Raw genomic sequence first — 18,387 nt, forward strand, 5'->3', positions numbered from 1 at the left:
CAAACATACGGCAGAATGTAGAGTTCCTCCATGCAGGTATGGCAACTCCAGCCTCCTGGCAGATATCAGCATAGGATCGCAGTGTCTCACACAGCACTGCTGGGTCACCGTAAGAGGAGCACATCCCGACCAGACATCCCCTGAAGTAACTCTGTGCCCCCAGAACCGATAGGCACTCGGCAAAGGGCCCAGACTTAGAAAGGAGGCCTCCACAGTACAGCTCACTGGCATACTCAGCCTCCTCCAGTGGGTCACAGTGATAAGGTACCAGAATGGCTTCACAGGAGGAGGCGGTTTGACCAGTCTGCCAGCTCTCAGCTAGAGACGTAGCGTCTGGGGCATCCGTACCATCTGGCTTTCTGACGTCATCTTCGCGGAGGTGATTAAAATTACCGCAGAAGCCACAGACTTGATCTGAGTAATGAGGCGGCAGGCTGATGTGAACGGCACCGGTTTTGTCGTATGAGACGGAAAGACCAAATGTGGTTTCCAGTGATACAGCGGCGGGGTTGCTCTTGATCATCACAGTATCACTGCTGAGCTTCAGTGGAAGCTTCTTCCAGACTCCATTAACCTGAAGAATGTCAAGATTAGGCTTCTTTTACGAGGTGGATTGAGGCATTCTCTAGAAAGATAAACCTTTGAAAACCGATAAGGCTGATAAGTCCGCTATGAATTCCGAGACTATATACCTCTAAATTCTTCACTTAACGACAAACTGCTTATCAGCAGAGTGGGCTGTGTGTATTGGAACGGCTTGATCCAGGATTTCATAAACACTCACCACAACCCGGCGTGTCTGCTGGCTCATCAGGGACACTCTGAAGACCCCTATCTCCACAACAACCTGGTGGATTGCTGGCAGAGACAAGTTCCCGTCCCGCTCATTGACCACATCTACGCTGAACTTGGGTAGGGCCTCGCTGGACGAGCACGTCTTGGCGAGTGTGAATGTGCACGGGGCCAGGAAACGGAACAGCACGCCGTCAAAAGTGCTGCAGTCGGTGTTGCTGTGTATGGTGCACGTCCCGGTGGCAGAAGGTCCACTGGAGCCCCCTCGTTGAGGAGCACAGATTTGGCCCTCGGGGCAAGGAGAAGGAGAGCAGAGGAGCTGGCCAGCAGAGCAATGGCAGCGCGTCGACTCGTCCGTCCATAGCTCTGTGCTGGATTCACACTGGTTTCCTGTAGGGGATGTGAACAAATGATTTGACCTCCGCTATCCCTCCTATTACTCAGAAAAAGTCATTGTAGTCTTCATTGTCATTGATCAAAAGAAGAAAAACATTAATTAAACTCCAACAAAAACACGTGAAACGTGATAATAAATATCCCTGTGGGTTCTGTCGCAGTGACCGTAAGCATCGCTCAGACATTGCTATCACCGTGTGTGCAGAATATGATTTGTTTTAATGCATTACTTTATGAATGAATGAGACAAAAAGTTGCGTTCAATATAATGGAAATAAGATTTACCACAGGAGCCTCTCCTCACACCTATCCGGTTCACTGTGAACCCTCCCTCTGTGGACGCTGCTGGAGTCGCTTCAATCATAACCTGGTATAAAAGCAGATCATCAGTTCAAACATACATAATCTATTTGAATTTTGCAGCAGAATTATGTCACTCCACGCTGTTTTACCTGAGTCCCTGGTTCAATGATGCTCAAGGGGACAAACACTTGTCTCCAAAAATCCCTGGAGAGGGAAGGTGAGGCCCAGATTTCCTCCAGACCGGCGCTGCTTTCCAGCAGGATGCGGAGTTCTGAAACTCCTGCTGTGACCGGCTCCAAGTACCAAAACTCCAGACAGGCCTCTCCCTCCAGCCCCAGTGGACCGCTCTCTAAGACACTCACTGCAGGCGACAAGGCAACTTAACACACGCTAGATGATGACATCCATGTTATAGATTTTTTTTTTCTTGCGACTCTATTCACTAAAATGGCAAAATATTTTTTATTACAGCTCAATTTTATTAACATTTGAAATAGCAAATCATTCCCTGTTATTAAAAAAAAAGGAATACATCTGCTGGGGTAATCATCATTGAATGCAAAAGAGCTATTTGTATGGGGTTTTTTTGTGCTAAACTAGAACGTTAAGTGTGAGACCTTCCCTCGGATTGCCTCGGGGAGAACAACAGGCCATAAAAGCTGATTAGCTTGTTACAGATCATTTAGTGCTATGCAGTGAGATACAGCCTGTTTGTAGATTATAGCAGAACTGTGGACCCTCCAAAAGGGTGGAACCCAATCAAATGTTACGTCAGATTCAATATTCTCGAAATAAATATTTGGTTTAAATGTAACTTATTAAATACTACTGTATTACTAATGAGTGATTCCAGTTTTTTTTGCTACCTGTTGCAGAAAGAGTTAGCTGGTTCCTCATCCAGTCACAGATCAGACTGTCTCTGTCGTAGGAACACTGTGTAACATATTCTAGTGAATAAAGAAAGGGGTCAGATCAGATCAGATGTCCAATCTGTATTTATGTACAGGGGGACGTGTTTAAATAAAGACAAGATCAAATTATAAAATGAATAATCCTACATAGCTAAAGAGAATTTTTACATAATTACATTACACATTACATCAAATAAATAAAATGTCATGGCAAATTGGACCCGTTTGGACCTGATCTAGGGGAAAATGTGAACCTCTGTACCTGAGTTTGTCCTCCAGTCCGGTAAAGCAACCAAAAAAAAGTCATTTTCTGCCCTGAAATTTGAAAACAAGGAAGATGGACATTATTTTTGAAAACATGTTCTAATAAAATTCTTAGAAAAATTCATCTTTCAAGAGTCAAGTCATCTTGAGACCCACCTGCAACGAGTCCCCGTCTCAGTTAGAAAGAGTAGAGCCGCTGTGACCAATACAGTTGTGCGAGCTCCTCCAAGCATGGCTGATCCCTTCCCGGCAGTCTTTAAGCCGCTCTCCTGTTGCTAATACTCTCTCCTTTTGATGAGTTGAAGAATAACTGATCAGCAGTAAGTGTTGTGAGGCTCCCTAGTAGAAATGCAGCTCATGTAGATGTGTGACCATTGGCGTAGATGTGTGCACCCTCATGTGTCTCTCTGAAAGCAGAACAGTGGCTTTTGAGCATTTATAGCCCCCATTGCCTCACCGGTCAATCCCAGGAGTGGGTGGAGGAGGTAGACTGGGAGGACAATAAGAGGTGGGACTGGGTCTTTTTGCGTAAAAAATATTGTACAAATGACGACAGCAGCCTGCACAGTTACAGTACATAGTGATATGCAAGTTCATAAAAAGCACCAATATCAGGGTGAACAGGCATAAAAAGGCTTTAATTTAATTTGATTGAGGGGAACATGATAACTGACAAATGTACGCCGTGTGCAACCAGTCAAATATTGTAAAAAAAAAAAGTGTTTAAAGAGAGACAAAACATTTTGTTTTCTGTAAACATTTTTGTGCCAAATCACAGGATTCCTTTAATTGAACTGATTTTTAAAAAGCTATTATCGATGTCAATACACATTAGGTCACTTCACAAGCAACGGCTTTGATTAAACATTCTGACTGTACAGAAACGTTCGAAATGACATCACAAGGTTTCGCCGGTCCATCTTTGTGTGACACTGTGCCCCACTTCAGACAATCACAGCTGACGACCTCCATGGATTCTAAAAGGGCAGCAAGATAATTGTCTTTGGAGTTCAGAACTAATCCTAAAACTCAATCACACATAGCAAGAGATAAGAGACAAAGACGAGTATTATTCCATGTAATCTATAGGTGTATCTGTTAAAGCTATACAAACAGGCTTCAAGAAAAGCACATGTGGCTGGACAGCGACGCACAACGCAAAAGCAGGCGGAGAAAGAGAGATGACAAAGAGGCGCTGTTTCATCGTCCTGTTGTGGAACGGTTGTAACTCTGTCGGTATGTGTCAATAGGGCGGGTGGCCCAAAACAAATATCAGGGCTCTCACAGCCTGCCCAACCTAAATTAATGTGTTCCTTAGGGAACGGCTATAAAGCTAAATTCTTTTAGAGGAATATACAGTAATTCCTATATGGACTACAGAGCTCAATCTACAGTTATCTGTAAAGACCCCCCCCCCCCCCCCCCCAGCATGATACACCAACAGCTAATCTATCTCTGTGTCTCAGGCCTGCGATGAATTCCACTGTGTTACTTATAAACTGACCCAGACCGGTCTGTGCAAACATTTTTTACCGAGGATTCACGACGTCTGGCTCCACAATGTCGTGTCCAAGAATCTGTATTTACACTGCAAAGTGGCAGCGCACACCTCAAATAGCTTTGGATTCAGTTAATGTTTTGTCACACTGTTACCTCTTGCTTTTGACTATGCTCGTATCTGGTCGAGTTCCACTCCCGGAGATTATACAGTCACTCACATAGGTAGATGGAGCATAATGGGAATCGTAAAGGTGGTCTATTTTTGGGACGAGGTCGTAATGAATACCTAATTTGTGATGGATCCAGCTGGAGCAGGATCCAGGACCTCCAGGTATATGAGGCAGGAAGCTATTTAAATAGATCTGGAACCTTTTCTGTCAGATTTGTAAAAGTCTTTCCTCTGGTGTCTTTCGTTATCCTTTTTTCATATATATATATATATATATATATATATTTAAATATTGAATTCACAAATAAATCTCTTGTTTGCTTATTTTAGTTGCTTGAAATATGACTCTATTTAAAAAGAAAAGAGAAAAATGATCAGGTCTCCTTGACCTCGCTTTAAATATTCCTCCACATGATTTCTGTAAGCCTCGCAACCAAAGAGGCTGCTTGAAAGGAGTATGGCTAAATGAAGGTGAGACACTGTCCATAGTACTGAAAGGCAGAGGAGATCAATAGAATATCAGTCGGTAAATCTGTCTGTGGCTTACTAATAGGACTTTCACACCTTTCCCCATTTCCTCCATGTTTCCAGCAATCGACAGTAAGAAGTGAAACAGGAAAGAGAAGCTGCAGGGAAGTAAACTGCTCCACCCTCTGCTGAGTTCCTGTTGTTATGAACTCCCTGATTAATAATTGTCATTAAAATATCTATATATATATCCTGCAGGCATAGACTTTTGGATCTTTTTTTTGGGATTTTTGGATTTTTTCTGTGACTGTGACTTTTTTTTTTTCCTCCCTCTGATTTCCCAGCACAGTATCTGCTCCTGATTTACAAATTAAGCACTGCGGTTACCAGGAATGAGTCTGCTGATAAGGGGTCAAGGACATTATAAAGCCACCTTTGCATCAACCATCATGGCAGATCTCATTAGTGACTGAGACATTTACAAGTGTAGACACTTTCATGCTTCATGCTGATATATGACACGGTAATCTTGTCGATATGCCCTTTTAATCGTGTTAAATATAAAAATAATATGAATATAAAATATTGCTAAATGTCGCGCCTGTAAATCCATAAACCTATTCTTACTCAGATGTTCTCATACCTCCTGCCTTCAGACAAGAATTAAGGGCCCAATAATAATCAACTTTGTCCACAGGAAACTGGGGAACAACGAGGAGACACAGCAATAAACCGCATCCTTTTCTGAGGCTCATTGTTGCCCCTGCACGCCCTGATCCATGACTAACAGTTCATAAGATTATGCTTGCTATTTGAATCTCCACCTCTTTGCTAGAGCAAATTTATGCTATTTTGGATAAACGTAGGTTCTGACTTGTGAGCAAATCGAACAGTTATGAACTGAACCAGCCTCTTCGTCAAGATACATTTTGCAGTCTTGTCTTCAAGACAGTTTTAAAAATGTCCTTCCTGGAGTTGATTATATACGAGAGTCTCAGTAGTTTGGAATTAAGAGACCAAATTGCTTCAAAAAGTGTCCCCCCCAGATGGATTTGGAAACCTTCTTCTCCCCTCAGTGGTTGAATGTATTGTGTAGTTTGGGCGTTGGCCTCACGTAGAGCAATAGATCTTTTTTTTTTTTTTTTTTACCCTTTCATAAGTTTTGTCCCCTAATCCTGGAAAGCTGTCCTAAACCCACATCCATCCCACTTCAAACACTTTTTTTTTATACCAGGCTTGCACCCAAAGTTGATCCTTGCTGAATAAAAGAAAATCAATGCATACTGCAGCCTTTCATCTACAAACAGGTCAGTCAGTAGCGCATGGAAATCTCTCCCTGCCCTTCTCCCAGTTTGCGTGTGACTTTGCGGTCTGTATTCCCTGGAGACGTCTTCAGCTGCAGCGGCAGGTCAAGGTCACGGTTGATAGATAACGCCGGCTAAGATGAGGCAGACACTGAGCTCTCAATCATGCCAGAGCTTTAGCACTTACAGTATATTTTTTATGGAACTCTCATTCGTAAACTTGATGCTGATGTCTAGGCTCACGCTGCTTCTCCTGCTCGCCGTCTAGTGATTTAGTGCGAGCTCAAGGTCGCCAGTGACGGAGACCAGCGGGAAAGCAGGCCGGATCGCGGCCTCCCATCCGCGTCAGGTTTTAATCAGTTGTTGAACTTTTCAGACGATGCCCTATTTCTGCAGCCTGAAGAATCATCCAAATTGCATGTAGCATTACAGAGTGAGTGTTTACAAAGTTTACAGAACATAACGTATGGCCTTCTGAATTCTGCAAGGGATTGAATTATTGTAAACCTTGTTGACGATTAACGTATGAAATCGCATCGGTACATGAAGGTTGAGGACATACATAACGGCTCAAGTGGGTCCATAACATTTTTAAATCCCATCTATTTATGGGCACATTTTTACAGGACCTGCGATTTATAGTGTGTCTGCTGAACGATGGCCTATTTTCAACAAGGTTCTCAGAATCAGGAGCTTCCACTGAAGGGTGAAAGAAAGCCGCAGAAAGCCCGTCTGTGGCATGCAAAGTAGGCAAGGTGTGCGTGGAAGCAATCTCTCCGTTCTTTCAAAATAAGACAAGTCTATGAGAGCAAATTAGTCCGCAATGTGCGGCTTCTGCTTACTATTCATCGATTCGTCCGACTTGCCAAAGCGTTTCTTAATTTCACAGCGACAAGTCAAACTTGTTAACATTTCTCCCTCCAGCTTCAAATGTGAGCAAGTGTTTATAAAGCAATAGAGCAACAAATAACCTCTGTCCCGTTCCAGCTTGTATTGCAATAATCGCACTCAATTTAATATTGTTTTTAGTCATTTTCTTCTCATTCCTGCCTTTGAGACAAGGTCGTCACGCTCCGCTGGAAAGTTTCCGTGCAATCTTGCAGGTGTTCCTTGGCTTGTGGCGCTTCGTCTCGTCAACAGAGCCCGACTTCTCCTCCCGCTGCTGTGGCTGCTAAACAGGATGTTTAATGAGTACAGGTGCCATGGTTCTGCTCTGCCTAGCAGGGAGACATGATCAATACTGTAGGCAAGCTGCGTTTAATTGTCATTTTGTCAACACTCTACAGTCTCCAACCTGCAAATGCACCCAAACTGCAGTATTTAATCCGTTCTTGATCATCCATCAGGCCTTTTTGGTACATGCAGCTTGTCTCAACTCCCAGCTTTCAGTCAGACGTGAAAGATACGACTGGAAAATGAACCTTTTCACGTTAGAAACGGCTGACACACCTGGATGATGTCATTTTTTGTTGTTTTATTGACATTTCAAACACGTGCACGCTGCACGGTCTAGTCCAACCATCTTTCAGCATTTTAATTGCCGTGCTCAATCCCCACGTCGCATTCACAAGCAGGAGAAGCTGGAATTCATACAGATCGTTCAACGCTTCCACCAGACGGTGGCGCCCTGCCTCCTTCTATGAACTGCATCAGTCACTGGGCCATGACTGCGACAGGATATCTGAGAAAATGATAAATGCATGAAGTTCTAGCAAAGTGAATGTTAAAGTTATATTTACTGTGCTGAAATACATCAGCGATGTGAATAATAAAATAGTGACGTCGCCACAATTAGACATGAGTTGGATGAAGGATTCACTGAGGGTAAATGGAGCTTTTGTTCTCATGAACCTGACCCACAAAAAGATGAAGACTATATGAATTGAATCACAGCAAAGGCTTATCTTCCAATCTAGTCCGTTAAAGCAAGATTATTCCTCATTTTAAAGTCTGATACGTAATTGTTTTTTTCCGGGTTCAGTGATTTTCTCACTGATAAAACGCTGCACCCAAACCACCATGCTCTGGCAGACAGTGGCCCAGTGTCCTATCTCCCCCTCAATTAACTTCAAACTGCTCGCCATTACACGCTACAATGAGACACGCAATGTCATTACCTCATACAGGCCCATCAGAGCTATACTAATTGTTTTTCTATTCGTTTTCAGCGTCCCGTCATATCCCAGGGCGCGGCTGTGGAGATATCCAATGTTCAGAAAGATCGAAAGGGGGGGTGCTCGGGGTGTTTGTGTCATCACAAACATGAGCCAGTTGGCTTTTATTGGTTTAGGGGTCAACCGCCTGTGTAACCTTTGAGAGCCAGGAACTTTAACTCACGGACGCTTTATTCACCGTCAGTAAAAGGTCAGCACAGACACATATAAAGAGAGTAGCTGCAGTTACTACTACTACTGAAACGAACCAGCGTCAGTGTGATAACAGATCGGCCTCGCACCGCTAGGATTTAGAAGCACTTCTGCTGCTCATCAAAGGACGTTAGCCATGCTGGTGCGAGAAAACAACAGGTTTAGATAGTGATTAGATGAAAGGCACAGGAATCAAGAGTCTCAAATGCCTGTGATAACATGAGAAATTTCATTTTTACCATGATCAAAATCCACATAATTCCCTCTTCTCATGCTCAACCAGGAATCATCAGATAATACTGACTTCACAGACTGCCGTGCTCAAGCATTCACTGCTTTTATATATTCAGTAAGTGAAATGTGCATAAATATTAATAGTATATGCTAATTAAAGACATTCATATGCAGGTTTAAAGGAGTAAACCTGCATATGAATATTTTAAGTTGATGTCTCAGACCTGCAACTTCAACATTTATTTAGAGGCGTGGCTGCATGAGGGCAATGAATGTCATCCATGTTCACGTTAAGTGTCTGTATATTTCAATCGAGAGAGACTTCTGGGTGAATTTTAATTTTTGCCAAACGATATGTGATGACGCCATCGGCGTTGGATTGCACAACGGATTCCTCTTTTGTTATTTTCTCCTTCTGTTAGCCTAAAATTCCCAACACTTTGCTCTTATGAGCAAATCAAACCGGAGTCAATTTCTGTTTCATGTGTTTGGAAGTCTTTGATGTCAGAACGTTTCTGGCACTTATTGTCTTTGGAGCAATGGAGAGCAAAGCAGGAGCGTGATATATATCCCAAACACTGTCCCCAGACACTGGTGGCGGTGGCGGCTGATGAATCTGCTGAAGCTGATGACTCAGGAAATTAGAGAATCTCTGAAGACTGGGTGGATACGGACACACATAACACCATCACTAATGAACTCAAAGAAAAGAGAGAGTCATGTTTAAAAAGAAAGATTATAAGTAATAAAATATAGTCTGCATGTTCGATAGTTTAGTCTTCCCGGCTGAACATACGCCAGAGCTGCATTTGGCTCTCAACCAGCCCCTGAGGGAAACATTTCTTTTTTTTTTTGCATGCCAGCAGCTACACTGTGATCATAGCTGATGTTGAGCAAGTGTAGTGTATAGAGGATTTCAAGAAAACTGTTAAAACAGCTGTTGGAAGAAAAGCAATGAAAACAGTGAGCAAATAAACTGAGGAATGTAAAAGCAAAAAAAAAAAAAAAAAAGGTCAAATGCAGAGTATGCACATTTCTGCTACTAAACAGTGTCAGGCAAAATAAAAAAAGATAGCTGGCTAGAAAAAGGTGAAGTATCATAGGATCATAAAAGTTGTTAAAGTTACTGGTGAAATAAATGTAGAAGCATTTACAGACAGGATAATGTTCTGAAAGCTTTTTGTTAAATTTAGTCACATTTGATCTACTCTTAATTAAAAATATGAATGATAGTCGCTTTAATACAATATTAATCATTCATTTTGCATCATTCAACATGCTTTCTGTGCTGGTTTTCGGCAAAGACCTTGAGGTGGAGCACAAGTGATGTCGGGAAGAGAAAACAAAGAAGGGGCAAAGAAGCACAGAGAATTTTACTACCACTATATTACAAAGTGGAAAAGGAGCCTCTTGATTAATAATGTATAAAGTTAATCCATGTGAGTATACGATACTCACATGGTTAAACACAGTGGGCGTCTTGCTTTTGCAGGACCTGACGAATCAGTTGTCTCTTTTATAACCCAGATCACATTGTTTTAAACAAAAGTTGCAGAGATTGTATTTAATCCTTTAAAAAATTTTTAGTGTACAATCACAAAAGTCTCCAAACTGCGATTTTCTTCTATGGTTTCTGGCAAGTTTGAAGTTTTGATCCCATGTTGCTTTGCACATAAAATACACGTGGGATGTGAGCTGGGAGAGTCGATCGACTCCCAGAGACTTTCAACAGGATGCCATAGCTTAAATTCCAGATGTTTGTGCGACCCCCACCCCACCTCACATGCACACACACACTTTTTGCTTCATGTATTTCAACCCCGTCCGCCATCTTTCATCCCACGTATGAGCTGCCTTGAATCGAAATCATCCGATTGAATGCTCCCCGGCGACTGAGATGTGAAGCCGGTTCTCCAGAGTCAAAGTGAAATCGTTTCAGTCTTTCTAGCCGGGATTTGATTTGCTCGCCCGACCGGCTGAGACCAGCTCGTGATGAAATGTTGGTCTCCTGCAGAGCTATAGAAATCACATCAACGCTGTGTCACCTTAGCTGAAAAGCATGTAAGCTCCTCCATTGATCAAAGAGGAATTAAAACAGAATGAAATCGATAAGAGGGGCAGGAAAACCATGAGGGTTAACATTCTGAGCAGTTGGTGTTTTAAGAGCAATCGCATCACGCATGTTCAGCTGCTCTGTTGTGACTTCCTATTTAAGAAATACTGTGTGTGATGGTCTGCCAATACAGGAAGTCATCATTATTTCACTCAGCAAGAGGAAGACAGTGAAAAGACCGACTCTTTGGAATGCTAATTACTGAGTTATCTGCATATATTCATACAAATATCTTTCAGTCTAAGGTGAGGCCTCGGAGCTCTGACATAAAGAATAAAAGTATTTTCCTCCTTTCCTCAAAAGGACCAGGCACTCGTTATGTTTTGAAGATCCGTGTTTGCCTGCAGCGCCCAACCTGTGCACCTTTTTTGCTCAGCCCTGCTAAAAACAGACAACAGTGAACGGTGGCATCCGGGTAGAAAGGGATCTGAATGTAAGCCGTCAAACACCAGAAGAGAACCCACAAACGGCACGGCAACTTTGCCTGAGTCGTAGAAGCACATGAAACCGCTCTGACGAGGTGAACAAAAGCCGGGGGGGGATTCTAATCACGATGTTGCCGATTAGACTTGGGAACTGAATGGCATTCATTTGAAGATGCTTCATGCAGCCTGGAATGAAAAATTAAAGCAATTCATAAGGGATTCATAAGAAACAGGGGTGGTAGGAGGTTTGTTTTAGTAATCAATGTACTACTTTATTTATGCAAATACTAGATAATTTATAATTATGTGAGTGGGTGCATGTTTGGAATATTTTTTTAACCTCTTCTTCAGTGTATAACTAACTGTGTATAACTCATCTATTGCTGTTGAAAGCAATGCTATGATGCTAAAAAGCAAGGTGAACATATTTCAGTCGTCCTATACCAGATACTTTAATCGTGGCACCGTTGGAGCCACATCTCAGACTTCTGGTCAATTATTTTTAGAATAATAGCATTCGCAGTTGTTGCAGAGGTTTCTCCGTGTTTGCATCAGGCTGATTGCATGGGCTGAGAAAGAGGACCTCCTTTGGAGGTCCAATCACCTTTTCCTGGGGTATTCCAGCATTCCACAAGCATTGTGCACGCACCACATATGTGTTTACGTCACCGGGAAAAGTTGTCCGATCCTCATTTTTGCAATTCAACCTGTGTACTGATGCACAAATGATCAAAAGTTTGCTGCTGTCTCCTGAAGACCTGAGAGCTGACAGTGGACCAGGGGTGCGTGACCACCTTGTCGATAAACAATCTGAGCACCGCAAAGAAGCAATAGCCTTCGTCCTATTGCCCATCCAGCAATGCATCCTTTTCAAATGTCAAAAAAAAAAAAAAAAGATGCCTCCATCTTGGATATTGACTGCTGGATGATCGCTATTTTGGAAATTGTAGGAAAGCACATCAAATATTTAGATGCTTCATTAAGGTGAAGGCAAAATAAAGTAAGAATACTTTTGCAAAAAACTGGAAAACATCTTTGGAAGCTGAGAGAGGAATACGGTGTTTTACATCCTGCCACAAAATACGAACAACATTCATCATCAACTACCGCCATCAATTCAAAAGTAGCAATATAAAAACAGACAGGCGTGGGAGAGGGCAGGTGGAAACCAGGCTTTTGCATCCCCTCCATAACCTTCTTCAGTCACTCCAACATCACCTCTTTCCTTGCCTCTTCATCCTCCCAGTCTAATTTCTTTTATTCTTTTGCCCTCACGTAATGCTTCAGTCTGAGGCTTTTTTCTAAATCGTTTAAGAATAAATGTAGCAACTTCTGTTCTAGCCATGTCAATTTCAGATCTAAATGTACTATCTCTGGTTTAAGCACCACCTACTCTTGGTTAAAGCCACGCCCCCTCCGAACACCAACAAAGACGCAGATTATTGGTTGAACAGATTTTTGTTTTTGTGCGCACTTGCTAATCCTTGTTTCCTCACAGTTTTTGAAACTAATCTAATCTCTAATCTGTACATTAACAAGAACATAATGAGGCATATAAAACACAGGTGCAATCAAACAAAACTGGCGTTGTACGGTTTTACTAATTCCGTGTTATCTAATTAAGATAGTTGATATTCGGCCATCCTGAAAGCTTTTGAAAATATAAAAAGACGTTAAGATTATATCATTAAGTGGGCTTCTCTGGCTCTCTCCCTGAGGCCTTTAGGTGTTCTGCCTCTCAGGCGGCTGTAAATAATCATAACCCAAATCACCGGAACTTCATGGGTCACTTTCTATACTTTGGGAAAAACGGAGGCGGCGTAGGAATGATGCTGTCATGTTTAAGGTCAGCAACAAAATAGGTGCTGTAAAACAGAAATAACAAGGCCACGGATAAATGAAAATGTTAACACTGACCGGCAGTTTGTTGTTTTCAACGCGCTTTCAGTATCTTCTTCATTGGCCGTGAACTTGACCACCGAATGGCACGGATTAAGAAAGACAAAATTTACATTTTATTTTCAGGACACTTATTTTCTGGTGCCGCTACTCCGTGCTGGTTCGACCAAAATGCTCTCTCTGTTACTCTGTGAGTGGGGGTTTTTTTTCAAGAGAGAGCAACAAGAAGAGAAGGATACAACAGAGCTAGATCGATGTTAAAACAATTTCTAATGGCAAATGCTTTGTATTGCAGATATGTCATGAAGCCTGGCAGTAGCGATAAAACGTCTCAGTAATTCATGAGAGGACGAGGACTACGTACTGCACACTGCCGTGCAAATGTACTGAATTACATTACTGCCATTGTCCTGCAATACTAATCCCAGTTGGATGAGCCATTGTTGGAAAATGGAAAGAACATTTGGAGGGGCTTTTAACCCCAACTGATAAGGAGGCAGTGATGGAATATTCTAGTAGTGGGTCCATTTACCCAGCTCAGTTAAACATGGAGTGTTTTAAATGTTTGTCCTTAAATTACCAGGTTGATTTGGTTCCATTCTGTCTGACAGAGTCAATATGTTTGCATGGCTGTGCGTCAGTGTCGACTCAAAATTATGTTTTATTAAAGGAGATGGACAGGTGGAGGGTGCGTACCAGTATGAGAGAACTAACAATAGTAGAGAGTGAAGATGCACAACAATTACAGATGAGGAGGAATGAGAATATGCCAGAGGGAAGACATAGGCAGGAGGAAGAGGAGCTGTGCAAGAGCTTCATTTAACTGAACAGAAATATTCACATGCATCCTGGAGGGGCCATTGAGGCGTTAAGGCGAGGTCACATGGACTCCGTGCAGTCTGCACGTGATCCAACTTTTTGTAGAGGTGCAAAACCGCAGTGGTTCAACCTGTAAATTGAGATGAGCTGCAAAAAGAAACATAGTCTTTAAGCAGAAGCGTAATTCGACTTCTAAAGTAACGCTCATTGGCAAAATCTCAGAGAGAAGTTCAATCCTATGTTTGCTCTGAGTGTGTTCTTCAGGCCTGGATGGCTCTGTGATGAATCCTTATTGCCCAGCAGGCATCTGCCTGAATTACAGCTGGGCCAGACTAATGAACTGCACCCAGACACAGTCATAATCAGATTAATGACTGTTTTCAGGTATAAAATGACCAAAATCAATGGGGAGAAAGCAAGAAAGAGGGAGAGTAGATCCAATCCATGGCTTAAGGGTCATTAGACTCTGCGGACAGGCCTGGAGCCAAGGTTGGAGACCGAGCAGTCGATTTTAGGTCGGGATAACGCACTATGCCAGGGAGCAAAATAAAAATAAAAGGTGAACAGATAGTCAGAGGCCTGCAACATTCGGTCGGCCTGCTGTTGATGCCATATGGAAGATTACACTTCATGAATGCAGATGACTCATATTTTTGAGAGGCATATGGTGACAAAGGTCAGGGCCGTTCTGGTCTGCCCCATCACATCCCCACGGGCAGTTCGACTTGTGGCAAGGACTGTAAAAGAGGATAGAGATCACAACACGACCGGCTGCATTTAAAACCACTGAAAAGTTTTCTGGGCACAAAAGATCTGCGCAAATATGTCATGCACAGCACAGCAAAAGGCAGGGAGGAGCCACATACATTTAAACTAGATTATTGGACAGAGAAAGAAGTACCAGAATTTATATTAATTGGGGACAGGCCTACGCGGTGATTCGTCGTTTCATTGCAGCCACCATTGTTGCACTTCGATCCGCTATTTTTGCGGTGGCACCATCTTGACACCGACAAACACAGCAGCTCCGGTAGACACCATGTCATTCTTTGTATGCATATTTATTGCCTAACCGAGAGCAACAACATGACAGAGAGCTGTAGTATTCCCATACCAAACCCTGCCAAAAAACAAATGGAGTAGATTAAATAGCCAAAGGAGGAATACTAACTAAGGGTGCAACAGCAAATGAGGAATCAAGTGAGTTTACACAAATAGAAATCAGGATAATCCACGTGTCAGTGTTTGATCAATTATATTTTTTCACTTATTTATCCATGTCGATTAATCAATTCTCCATTTAAACGGGTGGAATATTTAGTGATTTTGTAATTATTTGTGGTATTTTTATTTTTCACATTTGCAGGAAAAATATTCAGTTTAGGTTACTTTGAGTGTGGAACGTTTGTCCTTAGCAAAACTTTAATACCATTCCAAGTGCCTTTTCCAGATCGAGTGTAAAACATCATCCAAATGTTGGAGCCATGCCATGTATATATATATTTTTTTGCATTTCCATGGCTACAATTTAGAGTTAGATGAAAAAAGGCACATGGAGCCCCGATGGATGACTTAAAAGATGTTTAGAATAAATTATCATGGTTTTGCGACAGATTTTCTTCAGCAATGCCACCAACTTTATCCAAATAGCATGACCACCTAGTGGGAACATTCTGGAGGCAGCCCAGACAAATGAGCAGAAATGGACTCATTGGATGTTCTGTTGTTCTCATCCGTTTTACAATGGTATTTATGAACTATTGCTATAGTTTCCTGAGCTGTGATTAGACAGGCTCAAAATGTAAAGACAGATTTATGGTTTTCCTGCTGCTGAAGGCCTTACTATGTCATTGTGTATGAACTTACACCGATTTAAAGGTGCAGTAGTCAGTGTAGATGCGACGAGCTCAACCACAACAAGCTGCTTCTCTCATGTCATCAAGAGGGAATTATTTTTAATCCATTGAGTGGATGTCAAAGCTTGCAAAAAGGACATTTTAATGATCCCCCCCTCTCCACTGTAAGACTTATGAATAAAACAGACCGAGATCAATGAATTATTGACTATGTATCATGAAGTAAGGAAACCCCCTAATGAAAAAGTTATATCAATCCAGGCTGTAATGCAATGCGTGCAAACAAAATCCATAAGCTTTATGTGGCTTTTAATCAAAATAATTATTACCATGACAAAAAATAAATATAATCTGCACACACAAAAAAAAGTGAAAACAAAGACATCCTCTTCTGGTGCAGTAATTATTCAACATGTGTCACTGCAGTCTTATGGATTCTACGACAATCTCTGCATTGTTTTGTCGCGGTGTCGTGCGTGTCGCTCTAAAGCATGTGGGTGTAAAAAAAGACATCCTTAATAATAATAATAATAATAATAGTAAGCTTTCTCATCACGTGTCACGCCATACACTTCCTTAGACATGCCCACCCCCTTCCCCGCTCATCTCAAATGCCCACCCTCGTGAACATTTCCAAATATAGACAAGAAATGCATCTCACAATATTTAAAAAAGTCACGTCCTGTCTGTGTCTGCTGTGTGAAGCTACAAAGTGAAGTGGCGGCTGTCTATTTCTGAAGAGCGCGGAAGCATGCGTCCATTGTCTCTCTCCCCTTGACAGCCCTGTGATGTGCACAAAGCCCCCCCCCCCCCCTCACCATTCCTCAGCTGGGAAATCAGCCTTACTACGGCCCCGTCACAAACAATCAGCACTCATTACCCGCTACACAGCTCTACATTCTACACCATTTACCTGCAATATCTGGGGTGCTTGTGTGTGTGTGTGTGTGTGCATGCTTGTGTGCCTTCTCTGATTTTGTCTGAATTGTGTGCACCCTTAGTTGGGCTCTAACCTTGGCCAAACCCTGTGATCTTGAATTGAGAAGGATCAACAGTTAAATTATTTGCTTTTAAGAGCCTGCTGCAGGACCTCATTGTTGAGCACTCAGCTAATTATTTCCAACGTAAACGTGCACACCACTGTTGCTGCTTCCTCCGATTACGCCTCTGTAAAGGACACGACGATCGCAACTCGCCAATGTCAGGGAGATTACCAGTCCAGGAATTGAGGGTAATTGTTGAAGAGAGCTGTGAGCTTGTTGCTTTGTGTGTAAGAAGATTACAGGCTGGCTCGGCTGAGACCCCCCTCAGGGCAGCGCAAGCGTAGCTGTTGGTACGTGTTGTGTAAAACAAGCATGTCACTCATGAATTATACATGGGAGGATGCCCAATAATGAAATTGGGAAAACAACAGAACAAGAGGAGGTAAAAATAGATGAAAGAGAGCAAAAGAGAGAGAGAGATAGATAGATAGAGAGAGAGAGAGCTCTGTGACAATTAAACAAGACCCAGATGTAGCTGATCGCGAGGAAGCCAGGAGCTCGGGTATTGTTCACAATGCATCACCGCCAGCTTGCTTTGCAGGGAGTCCAAACAGTAGCTTATCATTTTATTTTACCAAATAAAGTCTTCATGCACACACTTTTTTTTGAAGTGTGTTGTCTTTAGGATTAGTCACTCTCATCATTAGAAATAGGTTGCTTTTGAAGAACTAAACAAGTCCACAGTGCCACACGGCGCCCCACTGCTCATTAAATGAGAATAACACAATCGCGTATATACGCTAGTCAAAATATTATTATTTTTTTGCAAATAAGACACTAGCTTTTAACATTGGTTAAAGTTTTCTCATTAATCCCACCTCTCTAATCTTTCCCCTGTTTGTGTTTGTATACAGAAACCATTTGTATTCATTGGATCCAACATCAGGCCAATTTTACCGTTGGAGAGCTTCTCACCTCTCTGTGAAAATTCAAGGTTGATAACTACTTTATTTTTATTTTTTTCACTTTTGAAAGCTGTGTTAAAGTGAACTATTAAACCATGGGAACAAAACATCTTCACAGTAACTGCTTTCCTTTCAAAGTGTGTTTCTTGTGCTGAAGTAACAATGGGCGAGTTCACTTTGGGGCCCATCTGGAAAAATGCACCATGTCAATTTATTCACAATGCACTTTCTGAATTATGTACAGCGGCATTGGTGAGAGAGGATCATGTCTTTGTATATTGAATTATTTTGATGACGGATTAATTTTCATCACAGAGAATCTGTGGTTTAGTTTGTGGAGTTTGCGTTTGATTGTCGTTGGTGGGTTTTTGTTGGGTGCGTCGGATTACTTCAGGCTTGTTAAAAAACAAAAACAAAGGCAGCTACAAACTCAAACCAGCCCGAAAAACCCCAGTTCAATTTACACTGATGTGTTTTTGAGAAATAAAATAAAGTTTCAAATATGGGGCTCATTATAAGTTAAGCTTTAGAAAAGAAATGATTCAGCAAATCTATCTCTGTCACTCTTATTTTCTTTTAGATAACTTGTGGTATATTACATTCAGTCTATTCCGGATGCA

At 42.0% G+C, this 18,387-nt stretch overlaps 1 protein-coding gene across 1 annotated transcript in view; it reads right to left on the reverse strand.

Annotated features, from left to right (window-relative positions):
• Positions 1–18,387, reverse strand: part of wu:fb63a08 (zonadhesin) — a 115,643-nt gene that overhangs the window by 12,200 nt on the left and 85,056 nt on the right. The window contains exons 2-5 of the mRNA XM_068748896.1: positions 1,641–1,852; positions 1,474–1,555; positions 785–1,182; positions 10–574 (exon numbers count right to left, since the gene is read on the reverse strand). Of these exons, the coding sequence (XP_068604997.1) occupies positions 10–574; positions 785–1,182; positions 1,474–1,555; positions 1,641–1,852 (1,257 nt within the window). The remainder of the gene's footprint in view (positions 1–9; positions 575–784; positions 1,183–1,473; positions 1,556–1,640; positions 1,853–18,387) is intronic.

The sequence above is a fragment of the Brachionichthys hirsutus genome, chromosome 15 (assembly GCF_040956055.1).
Source record: "Brachionichthys hirsutus isolate HB-005 chromosome 15, CSIRO-AGI_Bhir_v1, whole genome shotgun sequence".
In the NCBI taxonomy this organism is placed as follows: Eukaryota; Metazoa; Chordata; class Actinopteri; order Lophiiformes; family Brachionichthyidae; genus Brachionichthys; species Brachionichthys hirsutus.